The sequence below is a fragment of the Monodelphis domestica genome, chromosome 5 (assembly GCF_027887165.1).
Source record: "Monodelphis domestica isolate mMonDom1 chromosome 5, mMonDom1.pri, whole genome shotgun sequence".
NCBI lineage: Eukaryota > Metazoa > Chordata > Mammalia > Didelphimorphia > Didelphidae > Monodelphis > Monodelphis domestica.
Window position 1 is genome coordinate 287,931,624 of NC_077231.1, and position 22,347 is coordinate 287,953,970.

Genomic DNA, 22,347 nt, shown 5'->3' on the forward strand with positions numbered 1-22,347 from the left:
GGTTTTTTAATAGTTGGTCTTTGTTGACAATATATAGAAATGTTGAATATTTATATGCATTTATTTTATATCTCAACTAGTTTTTTAGTTGATTTTCCAGGATTCTCCAAGCATACTATGCACAAGGTTGTTATAAAGCTTTAGCATAGTTCAAAAGTTCTGACTAAAAAAATATTGCCATTGTCTCTATATGTTTTTGTTAAATATTTGTACAACTGATAATTTAGAGAGATCAGATTTCCCCCTCTATGGCCAATATTTGAATTCTTTGCCAAATTCCTACCACTCAGAATTTTTCTTATCCCTTGCCTTGTTGTGACTCATTCATTTACATTACTCTATGGCTGAAATTTAATGTTGTCTTCTCGAAATGATATCACCATCTCATTCTTTGCCAAATTTCATTTTTCAGTACTTGGGATGCCAAGCATGGGCCAGTGAAAGATGTGTACAGCCTGGCGAACAATCCTCAGTATAAACTGGAAGTTCAATGTCCACAAGGTGGTGCTGCAGTCTGGGTTCTGCTTAGTAGACACATCACTGACAAGGTACCCCTAGCCTTTGCTCAGTCATCCAAGAAATAGTTTATTGAAGAGTAAAATTGTATCGCTAAAAATGTGACCCTTTTTAATTCCTTTTTTAGATTTTGCCTTGAATTTCTAGAAATGGAACCATTTATCTAGATCACAACTGCTTTAAGTTCTCTTTGTACCCTAAAAAGATTTTATTCCTTAAACTAATATTTTTTCTAAAGAATGGCCTTTGTAATTTACTGAGATTTTTTTTTTTAAACCCTTACCTTCCGTCTTGGAGTCAATACTGTGTATTGGCTCCAAGGCAGAAGAGTGGTGAGGGCTAGGCAATGGGGGTCAAGTGACTTGCCCAGGGTCACACAGCTGGGAAGTGGCTGAGGCCAGATTTGAACCTAGGACCTCCCATCTCTAGGCCTGGCTCTCAATCCACTGAGCTACTCAGCTGCCCCCTTTACTGAGGTTTTTAACTCAAATTTTTGTATAAAATATTCCTCAAAAATAAAGTGTATAATTTTTTTTCTTCTTTATGGTGACACTTTTTACATTGCTTTGTATATTAGATGTTAAGTAGATAAACAGTAACCCAATGTTTTAAAATAGACTTGGAAATAATTTATTCCACCTGGCTCTATGAAGAATAAATTCTCTGAAGTAAGCTTGTCCTTTTTTTTTAGGATGGTAGGATGCATTTGAATATATTGCTGTTGATAGTATAATAATTTTTATGAAATAATCAGCATTTTACTTCTAAAAAATCATTTATTTTCTAAAGGGCCACATCTGTTATTAGAGCTCCTTGATTAAAAGTATTATGTTAAGTATGAATTTTAATCATTCTTAAGGTTTTATGTGATTTAAATGTTAAATTTTCTTATAAATATCTTCCCTTTCTTGCCATAATATAGTAAAATGTACTACTTGCTTTCTAGGATGATTTTGCAAACAATCGTGAGTTCATCACAATGGTAGTATATAAGAGTGATGGGAAAAGAATTTACTATCCAGGTATGTTTGTTGAGATTGTTTATCAGTAAAGTACATCCTAAATTCATATTTTTACATTAGAGAAAAAGGACATAATTTTATTCTATAGAGGGAAAAGTAAAAATTAACTATAATTTGACTAAGAAATTAAGAGATATCTCTAGGTTTTTTTGTGACTAGTCCCTATCCCTGAGAAATCACAAAATACCATCTTCAGTTTTGACCATCATTTGTAATGGCCTTTATCTTCTGCCTCTTTTTACAACTAGCCAGTATTTCATTTTTCATGCCCTGCTCATTATAATTTTGTGTGCATTTGATAGTTTAAAAGAAAATGGAGAACAGTTACCTCAGGATTGGAAAAAGGCAATACCATAAGTGGGAGATGAGGAATAGAATCTTTGGTGAACTTTACTTTGATTCCTAGAAACGTTCTTGAATATATCACTAAAGGGATGGTTAGTAAGCGTCTAAGAAAAAGTTGTGATCCAGAGTTAGCCTGACTTCCTCAAGAGTAGTTCATACCTAGGCTAATACCCTTTCTTGACTTAATCAATTAATAAATCTGAAAATGCTATGTTATTCACATAGATTTTAGAAATCATTTGGCAGAATAGCTCCTTCTGTGAAGCAGAATTAGGTGGATTTGGGCACAAATAATAATTCAGTGTCAGCTTAAAAGATCTGGAGTCTAGTGCCCCAGAGATTTTGCTTGGCCTTATGCTAGTTAAGTCATTTTTATCCATGACTTGGATAAATCAAATCAACAAGCATTTGTTAAGGCCTGTGCAAGACATTGGACTTAGTCCTAAGTGTACATACAAAAATGACATGGTCTCTGCCCTCAAGGAGCTTACTTTCTACTGTATAAATGCAACATATACCAAGTAAAGTAATACAAAGTAATTTCAAGAAAGAAAGAATGCTGGGAGGGATCAAGAAAGGTCTCTTATTGAAGATATTACCTGAGCTGTGCTTTGAAGGAAGCTGGGGTTTATGGTCCTCCTTGCTCTCCACTGTAGTCTCATCATCCACGTCCCACCCCCTAATTGAATACACTACAAGGCTTTGTCCTGGGCCCTCTTCTCTTTTCTCAGTAGTCACTCTTTGGTGGTCTCATCAGTTCCATTACTGTGTTAGTAGCTGCCTTTTAGACATTTCCAAAAGGAGTCCGCCTTGACTTCTCAATCACACACACACAGTCCACATGGCTACAAAGGTGATGTTTTTAGGATATATTTTCAAATTTTTCAAGTCATACTATGTCACTCCTCTGGTCAGAAAGTTCCAATAAGACTCCCCAGAACCTCTAAAATAAAATAAAAATGTCTCTAATATTTAAAGCCCTTCATAGTTCAGTTCTTTTCCACTTTTCCAGTGGAAAAGTTCTTATATATATATGGAAAAATTCTTATATAATTTTGCCCATCATACATTCTCCATGCTAGCCACATTGAGCCTCTTACTTTCCCTGCTGACAACTTTCCATCTTCCTTTGAACAAGATGCAGACCCCAGCTATGAATAGATTCTCTCATCTCAGAATTTTGGAGTCCCAAGCTTCCTTTAATACTCCAATCACAGTCTTTCTTGATCACCTTCACACCCACCTGACCAAATTACCCTGTATCTACTTCTATTTGCTCTCCTTATCTTTGAAATAGAAAGAAGACCTCAAACAGGTCACAGGGTTGTTGTGATGTTCAAAAAGTGTCTTGAAAATCTTTAAAGCTTTGTTTGTTTTGATTAGAGGCATAAGCCAAGAGACTATATCCCAAGCTTCCTGTTCCCCAGTTCCAGGCTCTTTCAAGTATATCTTTAAAATGAACCATGAGAAGGAAGGAAAACTGGTGGAGCTAGTATTGTGACTTAGAATGGACCTGGCATAACATGTATGGAATGAAATGCAAATATTTAAAGATTTTTACGTTATGAAGCAACATTGATAAATTATGCCATCAGAATTCATTGTAGTATAAATCTTAACTACTGTTTGTCTTTGAATGGGTTTCAAAATGATTATTTGGGGGCCAGCTGGGTAGCTTAGTGGATTGAGAGCCAGACATAAAGACGGGAGGTCTTAGGTTCAAATATGACCTCAGACACTTCCCAGCTGTGTGACCCTGGGCAAGTCACTTAACCCCCACTGCCTAGCCCTTACCACTCTTCTGCCTTGGAACCAATACACAATATTTATTCTAAGACAGAAGGTAAGGGTTTAAAAAAAATTATTACTTTGGGCTATATTGTACTACCATGTTCTGAACTATTCAATTTCAGTGCAACAATTGTGGAAAAATACAGACTTTTTAATAGACTTGATCCTGTTATGAGTGGGCATCTGACTGAACATCAAACTGACATTCAAAATAAACTGGCTGGTTCTAAAACACTTCTTTTTATTTTTTTTCCCAGCTGACCCTCCTCCATATATTGATGGAATTCGCATCAATAGCCCCCACTATCTAACCAAGATAAAGCTGACAACTCCAGGGCCTCACACCTTTACGCTAGTGGTGTCTCAGTATGAGAAACAGAACACCATCCACTACACAGTCAGGGTAGGTTCGGTCTGTGTTGGCACAATGGAATGGGATAAAGGAATGTTAGCCAGATGGCATGTGGTTGTTTTCATTGGAAAAAAGTACTCTGTTCTGTGTAAGAAGATGATTAGGAGAAATGCCAGCACACTAAGGGTCTGTGATTTCCCAGGTGTGTGCATGCCTTCCACTGAAGCAGATTGCAGCCTCTCTTAGTGATGCTGTTCTTAGTCCAACTGCCCAGCAAGTTCACCCCTCCTTCCCCCAGCCAATCCCCTGGTCCTGAGCCACTCAGACCCTTCTTAGCGCCATGCCCAGCCCATAATTGGCACTGTAAAAATGCTAACTGTTCTTCTCAGGAGAATGATGCAGTTTGTTACCATACCCATATGGATTGGGAGAATAAAGGATGCTCCATTTCTAAAAATGAAGCAGTTGTCTCCTTTACTACAATTCAGTAGCACCTTTAGGGGGAAAAAAAAAACCTATTTTTATGCCTTATTTTGTGTGGGCTTCAAATTCTCAGAACAAGTTCAGGGTTTAAATCAGTACCCTGATTCTGCATAAGGTGCTTTCAGAGACATGATCTCATTTGATCCTCATAATAGCTATTTGACGTTTCAGCACAAATTTATGATAGATGAAGAAACTGGCATTCAGAGAAGCTAATGTCTTGCCCAAGGCTAGTTAAGTGGCCATGTCTCTTGTGATGGTCCAGCAGTCACTGTCCAGGGAAGCCAGGGGCTCTAGTGTTTATTTGAGTAAAAGGAAATTGGCGAGCTAATGACTATCCAGTAGAGGGTTCTCAAGAATGGTGAAGAGCCTGGAGAGCACAGAAAGAGAAGACTTGGAAAGACATGCTGACTTTTCTCAAGACTTGGAGGTCTGTCTTGTAGCAGATGGGTCACACTTGTTTTACTTGCCTGCAGAGGGTCAGACTACAGGAGTAATGAGTAGAAGGTGCAAAGATCTAAATTTAGGCTTAATGTAAAAGGAGAACTTTGTGACAGAGCTTTCCCAGTGTGGAAGGGTGACCCCCTGATAGGAGTTCTCTCTCATGGGAAGTTTTTAAGCAAAGGCTGGATGATTCTATGTAGGGGTGTGTTTTAGAGATTCTTATTCTGGTCCTGGCCTTTGAGGTCCCTGCCCACTAGGAGGCTGGATGAATCCAAATCTTTTTAGCTTATAGACTTTGAAAAGGTCAACAGTAAGGGGTGATAAGAGGCTGCTGGAGGTCTTCCTCTGGTGTCACCCTCTGGTGGCCAGAAATGATGTAGCCAATACACTATAAACCCAAAATGAGCCAAAAAAATTTCTTTCTTTTCACTTACGTCACTCCATGTGGAGAATTCAGTTTAAATTTTAAAAGAATTTTCTAAGTAAAAAACTTTGCCCAGTAGAATTTTTATATAATTTTTCTTTTTTTTTTAACTTAGGTGTATTCAGCATGTAAATTTACTTTTTCAAAGATTCCTACACCATATATTGTATCAAAAAGGGTAAGTAAAATGATTCTTTGGGTCAATGTGTTTTATATCTGACAACATTGTGAGTCCAGGTGATGTGATTATATTTGGACTGAGATAGGAACTGAAAGTGGGAAGGAAAGAATAAATACAAAAGACATTTCAAAAGAATTCTTCATCTGTTCCAGTTGTGTTCAGTTTTATCCATTCAACATGCATTACTTGAGCTTCTGCTCTACATAAAGTATTAAGGAAAATATAAAGATGCATAAGACTTTCCCTCAAAAACATCCAGTCAGGAAGATAAAACCTGGACACAGATAAATGAGATTCAAGGCAAAATGTGATGTGATACAAAGAGAAGGAGAGATTGGTCTTGGCTGGGGAAGTCAGGGAAATCGTTGTAGAGAAGATAGCATTCAGAGCTAGGCTTGATGTGTGAGGTTTCAACAAGACAGAGTTGAGGTGAAGAACCCTTGGTAGTTTCTCTCTCATTTCCCCAAGAATAGACAGTAAGCATTTTCAAAGAGAAATCTGGGAGTATAAGAAAGCTTCGTGCATATTCATCAGACTTTGTCGGTGGAATTTATACTGAAGTATTTTATGTGTTTTTAGATTAATGGACAGTGGAAAGGTCAGAGTGCTGGAGGATGTGGGAACTTCAGGGATTCCCACAAAAACAACCCCATTTACCAATTCCAGCTGGAAAAGACTGGACCGCTCCTCATTGAACTAAGAGGACCAAGGTTTGTTTAGAGGCATGAATCATATTGGAATAATGGTATAAGTCAAGTTAGGATGTGCATGTTTTGAGAAATCATTCAAAAGAGGTTGCTGGTATTTTGTTGTTTCTTAATTATTTTTCTAAAACCACTAAGGCATGTTTATTGAGAGACAGTAGGTGATGTGTGATTCAGAATATAAAACCCTCGAGGGATTTTCCCTCACCTCCCATTTGTGTCTTTGTATTCCTAATGCCCATCTTGGTGCCTAGTTCTTAGAGGGCACGTGATGAATTGAACTGACAGTTGTAGATTAAGCTTAGGTCTGCAGGACCTGAATATTGCATTCACTGCACTAGGCACTTTGAACAATAAAAAAGGAGGCAATGTCCTTAATTCTTTAAAAGCTTACAGTATAGTTATTTTAAAAATTTTACATAGTATTTGTGCATTTTTTGGTCAAGATTTATTCAAAGATAATCCAGATAACTAATATGCATTATTTTATAGTTGCCAGCCATCTATCTGCTCATCCTTTTAATAACTTAATCAGCAAGCATATACTAAGTGGCAAAAAAGCAGCCTCATCTAAATTGAATTGAATAATGTTAATCCTGACAGATTCTAGAAGGTGGTAGAAATGGCCTGTGTATAATTAAGTGCAAAAATAACATGCCGTTGTTTCTGAATTGTAATTCTTTACAGTATATTTGTAATATAAACATAGCCATACTGTAAGCTTGTATTTATTTGAGGATATCTGATAATGGACATTTCATTCTTTTGAAAATAATAGGCAATATAGTGTTGGGTTTGAACTTGTCATGGTGTCAGTGGTAGGAGATCCTGGCCCTTCAACCTTTCAGAAGAAGACTAGTGGTGATTATAGGTAATATTCACATTTTAAATCTCATTTTTCTTCTGCATTGCTTTCTTCACAATTTTGTGAACCTTGCCTTGGTCATTTCTTGATTACAGATGTGGATTTTGTTACCTTGAAGTGGATAATGTCCCTGCTGGAATCTACAATATCATTCCTAGTACCTTTTTGCCTAAACAAGAAGGTCCCTTTTTCTTGGACTTCAATAGTGTTATCCCTATCAAGGCAACACAACTTCAGTGACTGAGAAGTCACAACAGTAATACTGGACTTGACTCAGTGGCATCCACCAAATATGAACTGTTCAGATGAGGATTATTGCGTTTTATTCCTACAAGAATGTAAGTTTACAGAGGAAAAAAAGCTCAGATAAACTACACGTTTTGCGCTACTATTTACGAAAATGGATCATGTCTCCATCTTTAGGCTTTTAATTATTTTGTTTATTTATGACTTTGAGGGTTTTGTTGTTCAGATATTACCAAGGAATGAAACTGCTTTGGAAGCTTTAAGAGGTGTTGGGGGGTGAGGAGAGAGAGATGTTGGTTATCTTAGCATGAAAATGCCGAACAGTGCAAATTCTTTAAGTTAGGTACACATCTCATATGAAATAATGTTGTTAGAAGAAAATATTTTGCCTATTGCTGCTTTGTGGTTCATCTTGTATCAAGTTTGAAAATGACAAAATCCTCTGAGACATTGAATATATTACAATTTAATTTTTTACTCTCTTTTCTACTCACTTTGATGCTTTTTAGTGTTCTGTCTCTTATGGAAAACAGCACTTTGAAGAAAATACAATTGAAAGCTTGAATAAAAGTTGATGTGATTATTTTGATTCAGGAAGAATGAATTTCCCAGGCACTAATGTAATTTTTAAATTCCCAGGTGTTTACTCAAGCATCACTTTGGGAAGATTTGTAGATGTTAAAAGAATTTGAACATTTGATATTCAATCAGATTTTCTCTGCCTTATTAGTAAGAACATTTTAATTTGGCATTAACATGCCTTTTTATTTCAGTAAAAGGTGTTTTTTACAGCCCTCAAAATAATTGCAGTTTAACATAAACTTAGAGAAACTGAGGACAAAAATAGAACATTTCTTACATCCACTTCCTTGTGAAATCTTGGAAAGTCAGTCCCATGGGTCATGCTTGACTGAACTTTGATCATGCTTTTAGTTAAAAAGGCATCTTAAAAGTTGTTCTAGATTTTAGGAAGACAGATTTATTCTGTTAATGGACTTGTACCTGGGAAATCCAGAGTGTGCTTCATTTCAGTAGATTAATGTAAGGAGCTTGGCACGGCACTGTTTTGTGTATCATGTCTTCTCTTGCCATCCTTTTGCTACTCCCTCCCGTGTTTGACACAGCCCAGTCCCACCTCCCCATGTCCCATTCCCCTGTCTTCTCATCTCATAGATTTACACACACACATTCACACACACAGTTTGATCTTTGTGTATACATAAAAGATTATCCTTCCAATTTTCATTTGTTCCTGCTTCTTTTTAAGTCTGACTGCATTTTATGCATCCTTTTTTATGCATCTTTTTTCCTTCCTTATCATTTTATCATTTATTTGTCTCCTTGCCTTTTTGACTTTTCTCCCTCTCTCAAAATGATATGCCTCACCCTGGTTGTCCCTGCTGTATGTGTATGCGTGCATGCGCACATCTATCTTTCCATCATTCTGTAGACTTTTCTTTGATCTTTTTATTGAAATGGCAAATTCTCCCTACCTCAGCTCCTCCCTTCTGCCTGTGGCAGTTCCAGCACTGATTTCATGATGAAGTAGAGAGAAACCAGGGAGGTTAGAAATCCAGACAGAACCAAGACTAGAGAGAAAGGCAGGGGATGGCTCAGGAAGGAGTGAGAGTGACAGAACATTTGTGGATGCCAGACTGCAGACAACAGTAGCATCCCTTGGGCACTGAGCCAGTCAGATGGACAGACTGAATTAATCCATTGCAAGGGGGGGGGGGGGGGGTTGGAGAATATGCTAAAAATAAAGGACCGATCTCACCTTGAGGAGCTTGAATGGGTTGTGGTAACCTTTAGCTTTCCGTTAAAGCTGAAACCTGTTCTGATATTCTGAATTCTAGTTGGCATACTCCAGTATGCATAGTAATTTGGAATCCAGCCAGAAAATGGACCATCTGAATTGAATCACAACAGGGATGGCACTTGTGACTTGGCTGGTGTAGGGGGTTTCTGGAGAGCAGGGCAGTGCTTTATCTACAGCTTAGTCTTACAATTTATGAGTCGCTTCACTTCAGCAAGCACTTCTAAGTCCTGGTACAAGCCAGGTTATGCTGTGTGAGACACAGGGGATATAGCTACTCACCCTCCTTAGAATGATAGAAGCAACACTGAGCATGGGGCATTCTGACCCTCAGTTCCATTCCATCACTGGGTCTGTTAAGTTTCACATCCCTTCAAGACTGATATATGCTCTCAAAAATTCAGACTTTCAGACCTATATAATATCAATTCTGTGTGGTTTTTCAGTGACCACAGCTTGTTTCTGCCCACTAGACACCAGTAGCTTGAAATTTCCTATTATGGTGTTGGATGTAGTGTTTTAGAATTTTGAAAGTATCTTTTATTAAATCGTGTTGATTGTCCTATAACATACAAGCCAATGATGTTGTAGCAAGACTTCAGGTAAGTGGGGAGCTGGATGCACAATACATTGATATCATTTTTAGACATTTTAAATAATTTGGGGAGATTAGGTTAATGCTATTCATTGGTGCTTTTTTGTATTTTTGATGAAGTGGGGGGAAATGTTAGACATAACTGAAGATAAGTTGAAATCCAAGCTGATCTCTGATGTACTTAATATTTATATCTATCAAGATACTGGGATCAGGAAAGTAATCTTGGACCTGGATTCTCATTTCTTTTCATGTTAAAACCCCCCTCTCCCCACCAAAAAAAATTTAGAAGTCTTAAACCAAGAGTTGTATTGTCAACTGCAGTGATTTTGCCCTCTTTCTTTTGAGTTCCTATACCAAGAGAATTCTCCTTTCTTGTCATGAGAGAGATTGTTCATTTATTCAGTTATATCCAACCATAGCATTCCAGGGCCTTCTGTAGCCTCCACTATATCTTTCAAAGACTGTCTAAGTTTATGCTCATGTTTCCATGACACTGTCCATTCTTGACCTCTTGCCATCCCCTTCTCCTTTTACCTTTGATCTTTCCCAATATCAGTCTTTTCTAGTGAATCCTGGCTTCTCTTTAAGTAGCCAAAATATTTAAGTGTCTGCTTCAGTATTTGACCTTCCAGTGAACAGTCTGAATTCGTTTTTCTAAGTATTGACTGATTTCATCTCCTTGCTATACAAGGGACTCTCAAAAGTCTTCTCCAGTGAATAGAGAGTGAGACCTGGAGACGGGAGGTCCTGGCTTCAAATCTGACTTCAGACACTTTCTAGCAGTATGACCCTGGTCAAATCACTTAACCCCAGTTGCCTAGCCCTTACTACTCTTTGGCCTTGGAACCAATACTCAGCAAAGGATTAAAAAAGGAGAAAAAAACCTCCAGCACCACAATTCAGAAGCATCAGTTATGTGGCATGTAGCTTTCTTTATAGTCCAACTCTCAGTTATACATTGCTACTGAAAAAGCCATAGTGTTGACTATACAGAGACAGAAATTATACCTACACAACTTACTGTAGGCAGTAGTATGAGTTGGTAGCTGCAAATGCATTTTTGACAAGGGTTGGGGGATGCTAATTAAAATATCCCTAGAATGATTTTATTAAGCATTGATCATAGAATAGTTTACTATCACAAGAGTACTTAGTTTAAACTATCTCCTTTGGATTTATTGTCCCTTCAAGTAGGTTGTATTTACCATAATTCTCACAGCATATTCAAATGTACTAAACTTTGTTTCTATAATTTCAGCTTGGGGTAGGAATTAAACTAATGGCCCCATTTGTAAGAGGATGAAGAAGTTAGTCATGGACTGGGGATAGTCTTTTTGGATCAGGAAGGAAAGAATTTCTTTTACTTGGTGCAACTTTTTGTGAAAGGCAAGAAACAATTCAATGAAATCATTCCCTTTGGGTACAATGCTATGGAATGAGTGACTTTCTACAGGGTTAAAAATTGAACTTCATCTTATTGTAGCTCTAGCAAAGAGGAATGTAAAGCCTAAGGCCTGGCACAGTCAGTACTCACTGGCTGCCTTTGAGAAAGAACATTGGACCAAAAGTTGGTCTTATTTCTCATTAATTGGCTATGTGACCTTGAACAAGTCACTTGGCTTCTCTGTGGCCTAGTCTATAAAATTATAAGGTGGGATGAGATAATCAGATATTGCCACCCAATTCTGCTGTTATAGGAGTCTATAAAAGTGCATGAGTGAGAGCAGGGTAAAGTCATAGTCACACGTGCAGGGTTTTCTACGTTCACAATCTTAGGCTTAACTTTATATCATGACGGGTGATCTGAATCATCTTTGCTTATATAGTTCTTGGTCACTTATCCAACAAAATGTTCCCTAATAGATTATGCCTCAAGAAGTATTATGTACTTATAAATTAAGTACATTGATTTAATCTTGGCTGTGTGATGTTAAATCTGGTTAAAGCTGATCAATTGTTTCTCTCCTTATAAAATCAGAAGGCTCGTCCTCCAGAATCTCAGTGTGTGGGGCAATGGGGAACCTTAGAATCCAGCCTAAGTCTGTCCCTGCACTTTTGGCTATTGCTTCTAATTCATCAGCTCAGAGGACTCCAGCTTTGCAGATGGCAAAGACCCCAAAGATGATTCAGCCCAACTCCTCACTCCGCAGGTGAAGAGAGTCATGCTTGGGGCTGTCAGAACTGAAACCCAATCCTATTTACTACATGGCACCACACTGTCAAAGAATCTTTGAGACAGTTGTCATTTCCCCTTAGCATCCCACCCCCCAGAACCCATGTGGGCATGAGGTTCTTAGTCCCTGGCCTCAGGGAGCTTAGGTTCTGTCAGGGGAGGTAGCATGTAGAGAGGTACAAGGTCGTGTGGGAAGGCAGTGCTCTCACAGCTGAGAACCTCAGGTTTCAAGTAGAACAAGATTCTTAATCTGGGGACCTTCAACCTTTTTTAGGTTTGATAACATCATCTTAAATTAGTGTCCTTTGAAATTCTTTCTATTTTATGCTCTTAACACATTCTTCTGAGAAAGGGTCCATTAGGCTTCACTAGGATGCCAGAGGGATCTATGACCCAGAACAGGTTAAGAAAATTGATTCGGACATGTAACATGCCATATATTCGTCCCTGTCATCAGTCTCACAATTTGCTTCCCTCCGTTTTCACGGGGCCACTTCCAGTTCCACTAACTTCCTGCTAATGGTGGTGCTGACCTTTGCTTGTCTTTGACCTCTTTTTTTTCCTGATGCTCTGTGCTCAAATAGCCAGGGCTGATCCCATCTATACATCTATGAAGTAAGGAGATTGGGCTAAGTAACAGGAGGACCCTCTGACCTCTCCAGCTGACATTTCCAGATCCCCTCTCATTTTGGGGATGCAGGAAAAAAATGTATTTTCCTTTAAAGATCCATCGTTTCCTCAGACTCAGACATGGTGTGTGAGGCTATAGATTTAAAGTCAGAGATAACCTTTGAGGTTCACTTAGTCCAGCCTCATTCTACAGATTAGGAAACAGGCTCAGCCAAGTGAGGTGATTTCCCCAAGGCCATGGAGCAAAAGCTTTATCACCTTTAAATCACCATTGAAATGGGAACTGCATGGTGTTTGGTGCATCCCTCACGGGAGCTTTTTAAACTGGGTGGATTCGTGCGTGCTGGTCCTCCAGACGGTGTGCTCTCACGGTGAGGCCCAGAGAGGGGAGTGACCGATGCCCCATGCCCTGACTCACCGCATCTCCATTCTATTCATCTTGGAGGGGCTGGCCTCCAGCACTGCCATCCCCAGCCTTATTTCTGTGGCCCAGCTGGATATGTAGAGTGAACCGAGTCACCCAAGTGCTGTACCTGCCACCTTGTCTTGATTGCCAGGCAGTTAAAATGACTGAAAACATTGAAGCAGACCAGGGAGCACGCACAGGAGCAGCCTCTTTGTTTTGGGATTGCAATTGAAAGGAAACAAATGGAAGATTTTAACAGAAAGCAAAGAGAAGGGGCAGATGATTGCCTAATTATGTAATTTTGTACAAAACGATGACATCCGTATTCTCAGAGAAACCCAGCTCATGCTGATGGCATCCCCAAGAATGCTGCAGATCTCGTCAGAGGAAACAGCTCGGAAGGCCAGCTGGAGACTGTTGCCCTAGTTCTGTACTACATTTGGAAGTTGGGAAGCTATATATAAGGACAACTTTTATTCACTAAGAGAGTTCATTTGTATTAAACTCTTCACATGTAATAATTATGCAGGTTGGGTATCTTAATGTGATTTCTTTGGACAAATGGTCCTCAAAGGGAATCAGAGGCCGTCCCTAAGACTAGAAGGTTTCCCCAAGTCCTCTTCTCCCTGCAGGGCATGGAAGGGCATCCCAGTGACTCGGACTCGGTTGTTTTTTCTTAACAGCTTTTCTTGGAGGGATCCATGGTGGAAGGAGAGCAGGAGGTCACATCTTAGCCTGTTTGTGATGTAAAAGGCGGGAGGAAGCGTGCCATGGGGAGGTTGGGTAAAGTCACAGAGGGTTAGCCACTGGCTTGAGATTTTGTTTTTATTACATTCAAGGTATTAAGACAAGTACAAAATAACTTTGAAATCAGGATACCGTATCAGGCCATAAAAAAGAGGAAAAATGGAAGGTTTACCAATATGAAGAAGTTTACAAACATGACTGGCTATTGGAGATAGGGCAGCAACAGTGACATCAGGACAGGAAAGACCAAGACCTCATCACATGAAATAGGTTGAGTCTGTCTGCTTGGTGCGTGATGGGCCCCCTCCCCCCAGACTAACCAAAGGGACAGCTACGGTGCTTTATCTACTTGGAACCACCAAAACTTGGAAGAAAAAGTAATCCTACGCTTACACTATGAGCATCACTACTAGGCCTCACTGCTTCTATGGGACAGCCTTTGCCAAGACATGCCTAACGCCCTTCTTCTAGCTCGGAAGGAACCGTGTCTGTAATGTTCGCTAGAGCGGCATCGCCCTTAAATAATCACTTTTTAAAAGAGAAGGAAAAAGTTACAACCCACAGACAAATGAACACTGTCAGTCTAGATACCACAAAGGCCGACGGCTCTGGCACATGCATGTTGTGAAGAACAAACCGTGGATCTCCCCCCTCCCACCCCCCCGGCCGGCACCGCAGGGCCTGCACTACACCGCCTGCCCCAGCCAGGAGTAGCCCAAAGCCAGTGGCCTGGCCTGCTCCCCGCATCCAAGCCACGCAGAGCACACTGAGCACCGCTGACCGCGGAACAATTGGTCGCTTATGGAGGAGAGGCGACGAGTAAGGCTGGGCCTTGCCTCGGTGACCGGATGGCAGCTTTGGGGAGGCCACTCTAAGTGACGGTGACGGAGGATTTCATTCGTTTCACTTGGGAGGCCACCGGCCAGCGGACTACACAAAACAGGTCTAGGAAGGGAAAGGAGAGCCAAACGCCCCACTCGCCCAGGTCCGTCTCCCAGGCCTCCTCCCCGGGAAGGTGTTATTGCTCCTGACGAGGATGGGGAGAAAATGTATTTTACAAATGCAGCCTCTGCCTCCCGAATGCCTGCCCTCCCCGGGACCCAGTGCTGGGCACAAAAGCAGAGCTGGCTCCGGCCCTCCGGGTCACAAATGTCATTAGTGCAGTTCAGAGTAAATGCTTAAGATTTGGCATATAGTAAAGAAAGATTGGCACGACACTGTCCGTACGGTTAGAGCTTCACACGTAAATACTCCAATCTCGGGGCAGCGGCCTCCTCCGGTCCCTCAGCCTATCTGCACCACTTTTCTGTCGGCGAGAAGGCCGTCCTTTCCCTTTGGATACTGCAGGGACAGCTGCTTGAGCTCGTTGTCCAGGCTCCGGTCTGCAGGGGAGGAGCTGCTGCCCTTTCCCCCGCCGGGGAGGCCCACGCTCCTGTTGTTGTTGGCTTTGTCGCTCGCCTTGTTCTCGGCCCCTTCTGCCCTGTCCCCTGAAGGAACCCAACGAGAGCAACGGTTCAAAGACAAGCACTGCCTGCCGGCCCGACCCCTTAGCGTTCCCCGGGGAGCCCCGAACCCCCCCGAAGGGCAGAACAGCTCCTCGGCTCACCCGCAGCCCGCTTAGAATGAAAAAGCTGGGCCGGCGTCCGGAGGCAAAGACCCATCCCCCGAGTGAGCGAGGTGAGCCTGGGAGGGACTGAGTGCGCCCTGGCAGCCCAGAGGGATGGGAAGAGGGAAGCCCCTTACCTCGCTCCACCTCGCACTCTGGGGACGAAGCCCCGCTGCATTCGCTCCGAGGCCCCAGCACGGGAAACATGATCCCAAACTCCGAGAGGGACACGGGGCTGGGCAGGTCGAGGCTGCCGGGCCTCGGGACCAGAGAGAACGGGCTGGGGAGCTCGTAAGGACTCGTCGGCCCCGAGCTGAAGCTGGACACAGACCGGGTTTCGGAATCCTCTTCCGACACAAAGCTGCTGCAGTTGTCCTCTTCAAATGCCTCCGAGGCCACTGCAGCGTTGGAGAGAACACGAGTCTCGCTGGGTTTGCCAAAGGACAAGCCGCCGCCTACAGTCCGCTTTGGGGGACAGGCAGGCGGGCTTACCCAACTAAAGCCCCTCAAGGCGGTGCTTTCACCCCCTCACCCCCGTGGGGGACAACAGAAGGAGAGGCCATTCCTTTCCGCTAGCCAAGAAGTGCCTTTAAGTCATCTTGGAACCTCTGAACAGAAAGCGGGTCTCTTCCCTCTCCTGAGCCGTCTCCACGTGGTGAGGGGAGGAAATCCAGCTACAAATCCCAGATCCAGGGAACTCGGCCGCCTTCACTCCCCCACCCACCCCCCGGGTTAGTGGCCCTTCCCTGAACCTTTCTCAAAGGGTCAGCCTAAAGGACTGTTTGCAGTAAAAGAACAAAATGAATCTTTTTTAAAACCAGAAAACCAGCCCTTGAATCCTCGCGCAGATCCATTGGACACGCTTATTCCATCCCCTCTCCTGCGGCCACACATGCTGCTGACCACCTCTGAGACTCTGAGACAGAATGAGGGGAGGAATGCCGTCCTGGGCTCAGGAGGCTCCGGGGCCTGTGCAGCCAGATCACCTAGTAACCTCTCGGCCTCACTATCCTAATCTATAAAAGAGGCCAGGAAGATGGATCTCTTCCAGCCTTCTATCTGCGATCCCGTGATCACCACCTATTTACCCCAGAAGCCGGCTCTCCCAAACGCTGGTAATTGCCTCTGATGTGGCTGAAGAACAAGCCTCGACCACAGGTTGTGATTGGACCTTTTCTCTCTCAGACCACGATACTCTTCCCCTTATTTTTAAGCATGAACACATGAAGAATAACCTCATTTAACTGCCACCGTGGGAAAGGGGCCCTGGTTGGCATGAGGCAGGAGGTAAAGGCCTACCAAGAAATCTGGTAGAGAAGAGACTTAAAATAACTGAGACACCACGTGGAGGTGTGGAGTTTGGGGTTCAGATTTCGCCCTTCCGTCTAGTCGCTGTGTGACCAAGAACAAATAAATCACTTCATCCTTCTGAACCTCCATCTGTTCTGTCCCTTGTCCTAGGACTCAAACCAAGAGGCACAGAAATGGGAACTGTTGTTCATTTTAGGATACTGTTGAGTATCTAACCTGGATCTGTGAACTCATTTTTCAAAATATTTTGAGAACTATTTCAATGTAAATGATTCCTTTGCAATCCTATATATTTTATGCATTTAAAAATATTCTGAGAAGCTGATCATTTTCACCAGACAGCTGAAGGTGGGAAGACAAACTTGGTTGAGAAACCCTGATACAAAGAGTCCCTGGATAGGACCTCTCTTGTGGCCTCCATTTTTCAGAGTGGGATGATGAGAATGAAGAGAATGAAAAGGAAAAGCCAACCCAAAGTGATGTCTTGAACACATGTGTCTCCCAAAGGAAGGAGAGGGAGAACCTTTCAAATAGGGCCAGACCTAAGAGAAGAGTCTTCCTCCAACAGGCACAAGCCAGTCTTCCTGCCTGCCTGCCAGACTGAGTATTCTCTCTGAGACACAAAATGCCCCAAATTGCTGCCTGGGGTTGGGCTCTCCAGACAACTTTCCCCCACACTTACCCTCTGACCTCTCCACTCACCTGAAGCTGAGTCGAACTCCACTTTGTTCCTGGAGAGATCCTCTGCAGACACGCCATTGCCCTCAGCCCCCACCCCACAGCCCCGGGGACCCATGGCACTGGAACGCCTCCTCTCGTGGATCTCATCAGAAATCATCTCCAGGTTCTTCAGTGCTGTCTTGTACTCGCCTTTGGCCAGAGATAGTTTGGCCTGCAGATCATCCACCACCTTCTTCAGTTGCTAATAAACAGAATGAGGGGAGATGCTCAATGAGAAAAATGACCCCCAATCCAGTCCAGCAAGCACTGATCAATAAAGTGAACCCCAAAGACTGTGAAAACTAGCCCCTGCCCTTAGGGAGCTTACATCCACTGGGCCCCTGCTTTGTAACAAGGATTTTTCGTTAGGAGAAACACCAACATCTTTCTGCCCATCACCCCGAGTCCTATAAAAAGCTTTTTAGATGGAGATCAAGGATCATCGCACTGGTCCATGACATTCTCTGTCTCCTGACCTCATGCTTTAGTCCATCCCTTATGCTTAGAATGGATTCTCCTCTTCTGCCTCTTGTAATCACAGCTTCCTTTGAGATTCAACTCACATGCCAGCCCCTACAAGAACCGTTTTCTGCTTCCTCCATACCTCATCCCAACTCCTCAGGACGTATCCTAACGTCTAGTATTTAGCTGTCTGGGTATGCGCTCTCTCCTCCCACAGAAGTGTTACTTAAGATCAGAGGCTATTTCACCTCTCTCTTTGTATGTGCCTTTGCTCTAAAATATGCTCAGCATATTGAATGAGTTCATTAAATGCTGTCACCCAGAACCCTCTCCTAATACCTCCTGGCTAAGGGACTGGCTAAGGACAGGCTTAACAATGGTGAATCATTGCAGAAAGGAAGTCTGCACCATTGGGAGCACAGACTCCAGCCTCTTAGGCCTTCTCACTGTCTAAAGAGCCACGGAATAGCATTCTCAAAGAGTTCTTAGAAATCACCCAGGATTCAGAGATTCTCCTGCGTAGCTGCTCAGTTCAAAGCGGGCCCTTCCATCATCACCCTCCCCCAGGTACAGCAGAAAAGTCCATCAGGCTGAAACAGTGGACACAATGAAAACTTGGGATCTAGAAGAGTCCTGGCAACAGAGAGAGAGAGGGCAGCGTGCCATACCTACCTCGAGCTGGACGTAGTATTTTGCCTTGAGTTCATAATAAGGTCTGCAGAAGTCAGAGAAGAAAAAGAAGTTTTATTTTGGTGGCCATAGTAACTCCAGAGAGGTGTTTCACAGCCTTCTTTTGAATGCTGAGTTCTGTAGAAAGTTATTTTCTGAGACTGCTGATTCAGAGGCAGCCTTTTGACTCAAAGACATGAACCCGGAACACCTTGATGAACTAGTGAAACAGCCTAGCCACCCTCCACTCTGCACCACCACCTGTGACCAATAGCCAGCATGAGCAGAAGCAGGCCTGAGCCAAGGGTACCTAGGGTCAACATACCCTTTACCTGCAGGGCATTCAATTTCTTTCCTTGGCCAGGGTCACTATTTTACAAGTCATAATTCTGATCCAAAGTTGAGAGAGACACCAGAATTGGGACACACTTCATGTAGGGCTTAAACTGTGAGGGCAGACAAGACCAAAGATTGAGGGGGCAAGGGGAAGGCACTTGGGTGGTAATAAGGTGAGGGATGCACCCCTTCCTTCCATAATCTTTCTTATGAAACCAACTGAGGAGCCTGAAGTAATGACTGCCAAACAAAGCAGGGGCTTGGAGAGGAAGCCACAGTGCAGAATTTTCAGGGCTTCCTCCAGTCAGAGATATCAGATGTTCTGACAGTCTCAAGTCTTAGGCAGAGCCTTCTGGGGAATTCAACATTTAGAAAGGTGAGCATATATCATCATCCACCTCTCCAGTGCTATCATATTGCTGTGTGTGTCACCCAGATTCTTGACCAGGCAATCACACGGGACTATCTACTCTCCCTTAGGAGCTTTAATCTCCAGCAGTCAACAAAACAAATGTATTACTCAGGATGTTTCCTTGTCTTGAAAACTAGTCATCTCATGTTTTTGCCTCATAGAAATTGGATGAAAGGTAGCCAAGTCTTCCATTATTTTGTTGTTCTGAAAACTACAGAACCTAAGGAGAGAGATGTAAGCTACCAGAACCATGCAAAGGAAGACATAATCCTGTCTAAACATTCAAATGACATCCTTTCTTCCCATCCCTGATTCAAGAGAGGGTCATTCATGACTCCATTCCTACAAATGAGCCATCAAGGATACCCATGGGCTTTTGGCAGACCCTCACTAAAAACTAAATTCTCCTTTGAGAAATGAGTTGCTCTCAAAAAGGAAGTGACATCTGAGCACTACCACCTGTGATGTGGTACTGCAAAGAATGACATCTTAGAGGCATCTGTCTATAATGAAAATAAACTTCATGCCCCTCATGTATCAGAAGCCCTAGTACTGTAGAGAGAGCACTGGATTTGGAGTTAGGAAGACTTGCTGCCACTGATACTTACTAGCTATGACCACCTGTTTAGGCCTCACTTTCCTCATCTGTAAAATGAGGGGACTGAACTAAATGGCCTTTAAGGCTTCTCCCAGCTTTATATCGTTGACCCTCTGAAATATATCAGTGATGTAGTCCTCTCCCCATCCCTCCTTCCATTTCGACATCTGAGCTGTCAAGAAGGTTTCATGCTCTCTACCACCAGCTAGGCTGGAAAATTCACCCCTGACTTACTTGGATTTGTTGATGGCCCTCTTGAGTTTCTTCTCCAGCTGCCTCATGCGGCCCATGGCAGCATTGTACTTGGCTGCTGTCTCCTTGTGCACCAGCTCACTTCTTGTCTTAGTCTGCTCAGCCTCCATGACCTTCAAAGGAAGACAAGGTTCAGTTCCCAGGACCCTAGGCTTGTCTGCCCAGTTACGGTGCTGTTTTCCACAGCAGTCTACTTCCAGACTAGTGGGTGGATTTTTTTTTAATCCAGCTTCCAAAACATAAACACAACCTTCTCCCCCTCCCCATTTCCTTACAAACCTTTGACAGTGCCTGATCAAGATAGACTGGGGCATGACCCAGACACCCTTTCATAGAGGTGTGGTTGGTTCTTTGGGGTTGGTATTGAGATAGTAACCAGGAGAGAGAGAGTACATGAGAAACCCCCAGACCTCTTTGGAACTAAACTGCTTTAATCTCTTCGCCCAAGCTTCCTTTCAGATGTTTTAAGCTAGGAGCTCTTACTAGCTGATGCGAATGGTCCACCCACTGAATGATCAATGCAGTGATTTATATGAACAATCAGAAGGCCAGGTGCCCAGCAAGAAGAGAGAAAAAAATCCTGCATGATCCAAAACCAACTTGTTTTGGACTTGGTAGATGGGTTGCTGGATCAGGAATCAGGAAGACCTTCATTTGAATTATTCGGTTCAAGTCATTTATCCTCTCAGCCTCCTCATCTGCAAATCATGGATGATAGTGCCTACTGAGTACCCACCACGTGGTCCTGTTGTATCATATAAGATCATGCATTTAAAGTGTTTTGCAAATATCAAAGTGGAGACATGGGCATCTCTACATGGCAGTTATTGTCGACATCACCATAATATACCTCTCCTCACCCCTCTAGCCATTAGTGCTCTCCCTCTCCAAACCAAGGAAGCTGGTGGCTCACTGAATAGGGTGCTGGACTCGAAGTCAGGAAGATCAGAGTTCAAATCTGGCCCCAGACACCTACCAGCTATAGGACCCTGAACTTAACCTCCATTTCCTCATCTGAAAGATGGGAATAATAATAGCCCCTGCCTGGTAGGGTTGTTGTGATATGGATAAGATCTTTGTAAAGCATTCTGCAAACCTCAGAGCAGTGTATAAAGGCTGCTATTACTCCATTTTCTGTTTCTATTCCCAAAGGCTCAGTGCAATTTTAAGCTTTAAAACTTGAAACTTTGGGGGTCCCCCTGCAGATGTACATCTTATATTGTCTTTTTCTATAAGAATGTCAGTTCCTTGAGAGCAGAGACTTTTTCCTCTTAGTCACTGCCATTTCAGTACCTTAACAGTGCGATGGAAATGAATGAGCACGTTATTCCATGTTAATACACACCTAGCCACACAGAGCAATCGTCAGTCAAGAGCCAATAGTTAGCAATCAGGAAAGAATATAATTTAGTGACCTCAGTTTTACCTCTTTAGCCTAGTACCAAGTAGATCTTAGAAAAGATTTTAAAGGAAATTTTTTCTCTTTTCAAATGTATCCTAGCTCTCTCCCATCCTAATCCCCAGGAGGAAAGGGGGGAAAGTATCTTTCCCTTTAACCGGGATCAAAACTTATCAACCAAACAGAAAAGGGATTCATAGCCTTTTTTGGCCTATCTGATGAGGTTTCTCAGTGTTTTTTAAAATACATAAAATAAAATATATAGGATTACAGGAGAAAAGGATTAGGTTGAAATAATTATGAAAATAATACAACAATAAATTTGCTATTGAGTCACTTTTAGTTTTATCAGAGTCTTCATGACCTTGTTTGGAGTTTTCTTGCCATTTCCTTCTCCATCTCATTTTACAAGTGAGGAAACTAAGTCCAACAAGGTTAAGTGACTTGCTCAGGGTCACGCAAGTAGTAAGTGTCTGAGGCTGGGTTTGACTCCAGACCCACTAGTCTACTCCATTGAACCACCTAATGATAATAATAGCATTTATGTCTAAGGTTTACAAAGTGATTTTCAAATATCTCATTTTATCTTCATGCAACCCTTGACTCCTCAGAATCATGCTTTTTATTATTATTATGTTATTAACTCTGCGAGATAGGTACAGTTATTATTTCTATTTTACAGATGAAGAAACTAAAGCAGACAGGTTTAAGTGTCTTGCCTCAAGTCACAATAGCTATTAATTTTGCCTGAGGCAGGATCTGAATTTGGGTTTACTTGATTGCAGCTAAGCAGTGAAGTGACAAAATACTGGTCTTGGAATCACAAAAACTCATCTTCT

At 42.3% G+C, this 22,347-nt stretch overlaps 2 protein-coding genes across 4 annotated transcripts in view; one reads left to right on the forward strand and one right to left on the reverse strand.

Moving 5' to 3' along the window:
- CAPN7 (calpain 7) overlaps positions 1 to 7,962 on the forward strand; it is a 42,285-nt gene extending 34,323 nt beyond the window's left edge. For all 3 annotated transcript variants that reach the window (XM_001369475.4, XM_056800265.1, XM_056800264.1), the window contains 7 exons: positions 413 to 548; positions 1,463 to 1,538; positions 3,932 to 4,077; positions 5,493 to 5,555; positions 6,138 to 6,268; positions 7,041 to 7,133; positions 7,223 to 7,962. In XM_001369475.4, coding sequence (XP_001369512.1) covers positions 413 to 548; positions 1,463 to 1,538; positions 3,932 to 4,077; positions 5,493 to 5,555; positions 6,138 to 6,268; positions 7,041 to 7,133; positions 7,223 to 7,367 — 790 coding nt within the window. In that variant the 3' untranslated portion in view covers positions 7,368 to 7,962. The remainder of the gene's footprint in view (positions 1 to 412; positions 549 to 1,462; positions 1,539 to 3,931; positions 4,078 to 5,492; positions 5,556 to 6,137; positions 6,269 to 7,040; positions 7,134 to 7,222) is intronic.
- A 5,845-nt stretch (positions 7,963 to 13,807) lies between these two features.
- The window catches only part of SH3BP5 (SH3 domain binding protein 5), an 86,203-nt gene continuing 77,663 nt past the window's right edge, over positions 13,808 to 22,347 (reverse strand). The window contains exons 5-9 of the mRNA XM_001369502.4: positions 20,092 to 20,222; positions 18,515 to 18,557; positions 17,363 to 17,582; positions 15,487 to 15,747; positions 13,808 to 15,230 (exon numbers count right to left, since the gene is read on the reverse strand). Of these exons, the coding sequence (XP_001369539.1) occupies positions 15,028 to 15,230; positions 15,487 to 15,747; positions 17,363 to 17,582; positions 18,515 to 18,557; positions 20,092 to 20,222 (858 nt within the window). The 3' untranslated portion in view covers positions 13,808 to 15,027. The remainder of the gene's footprint in view (positions 15,231 to 15,486; positions 15,748 to 17,362; positions 17,583 to 18,514; positions 18,558 to 20,091; positions 20,223 to 22,347) is intronic.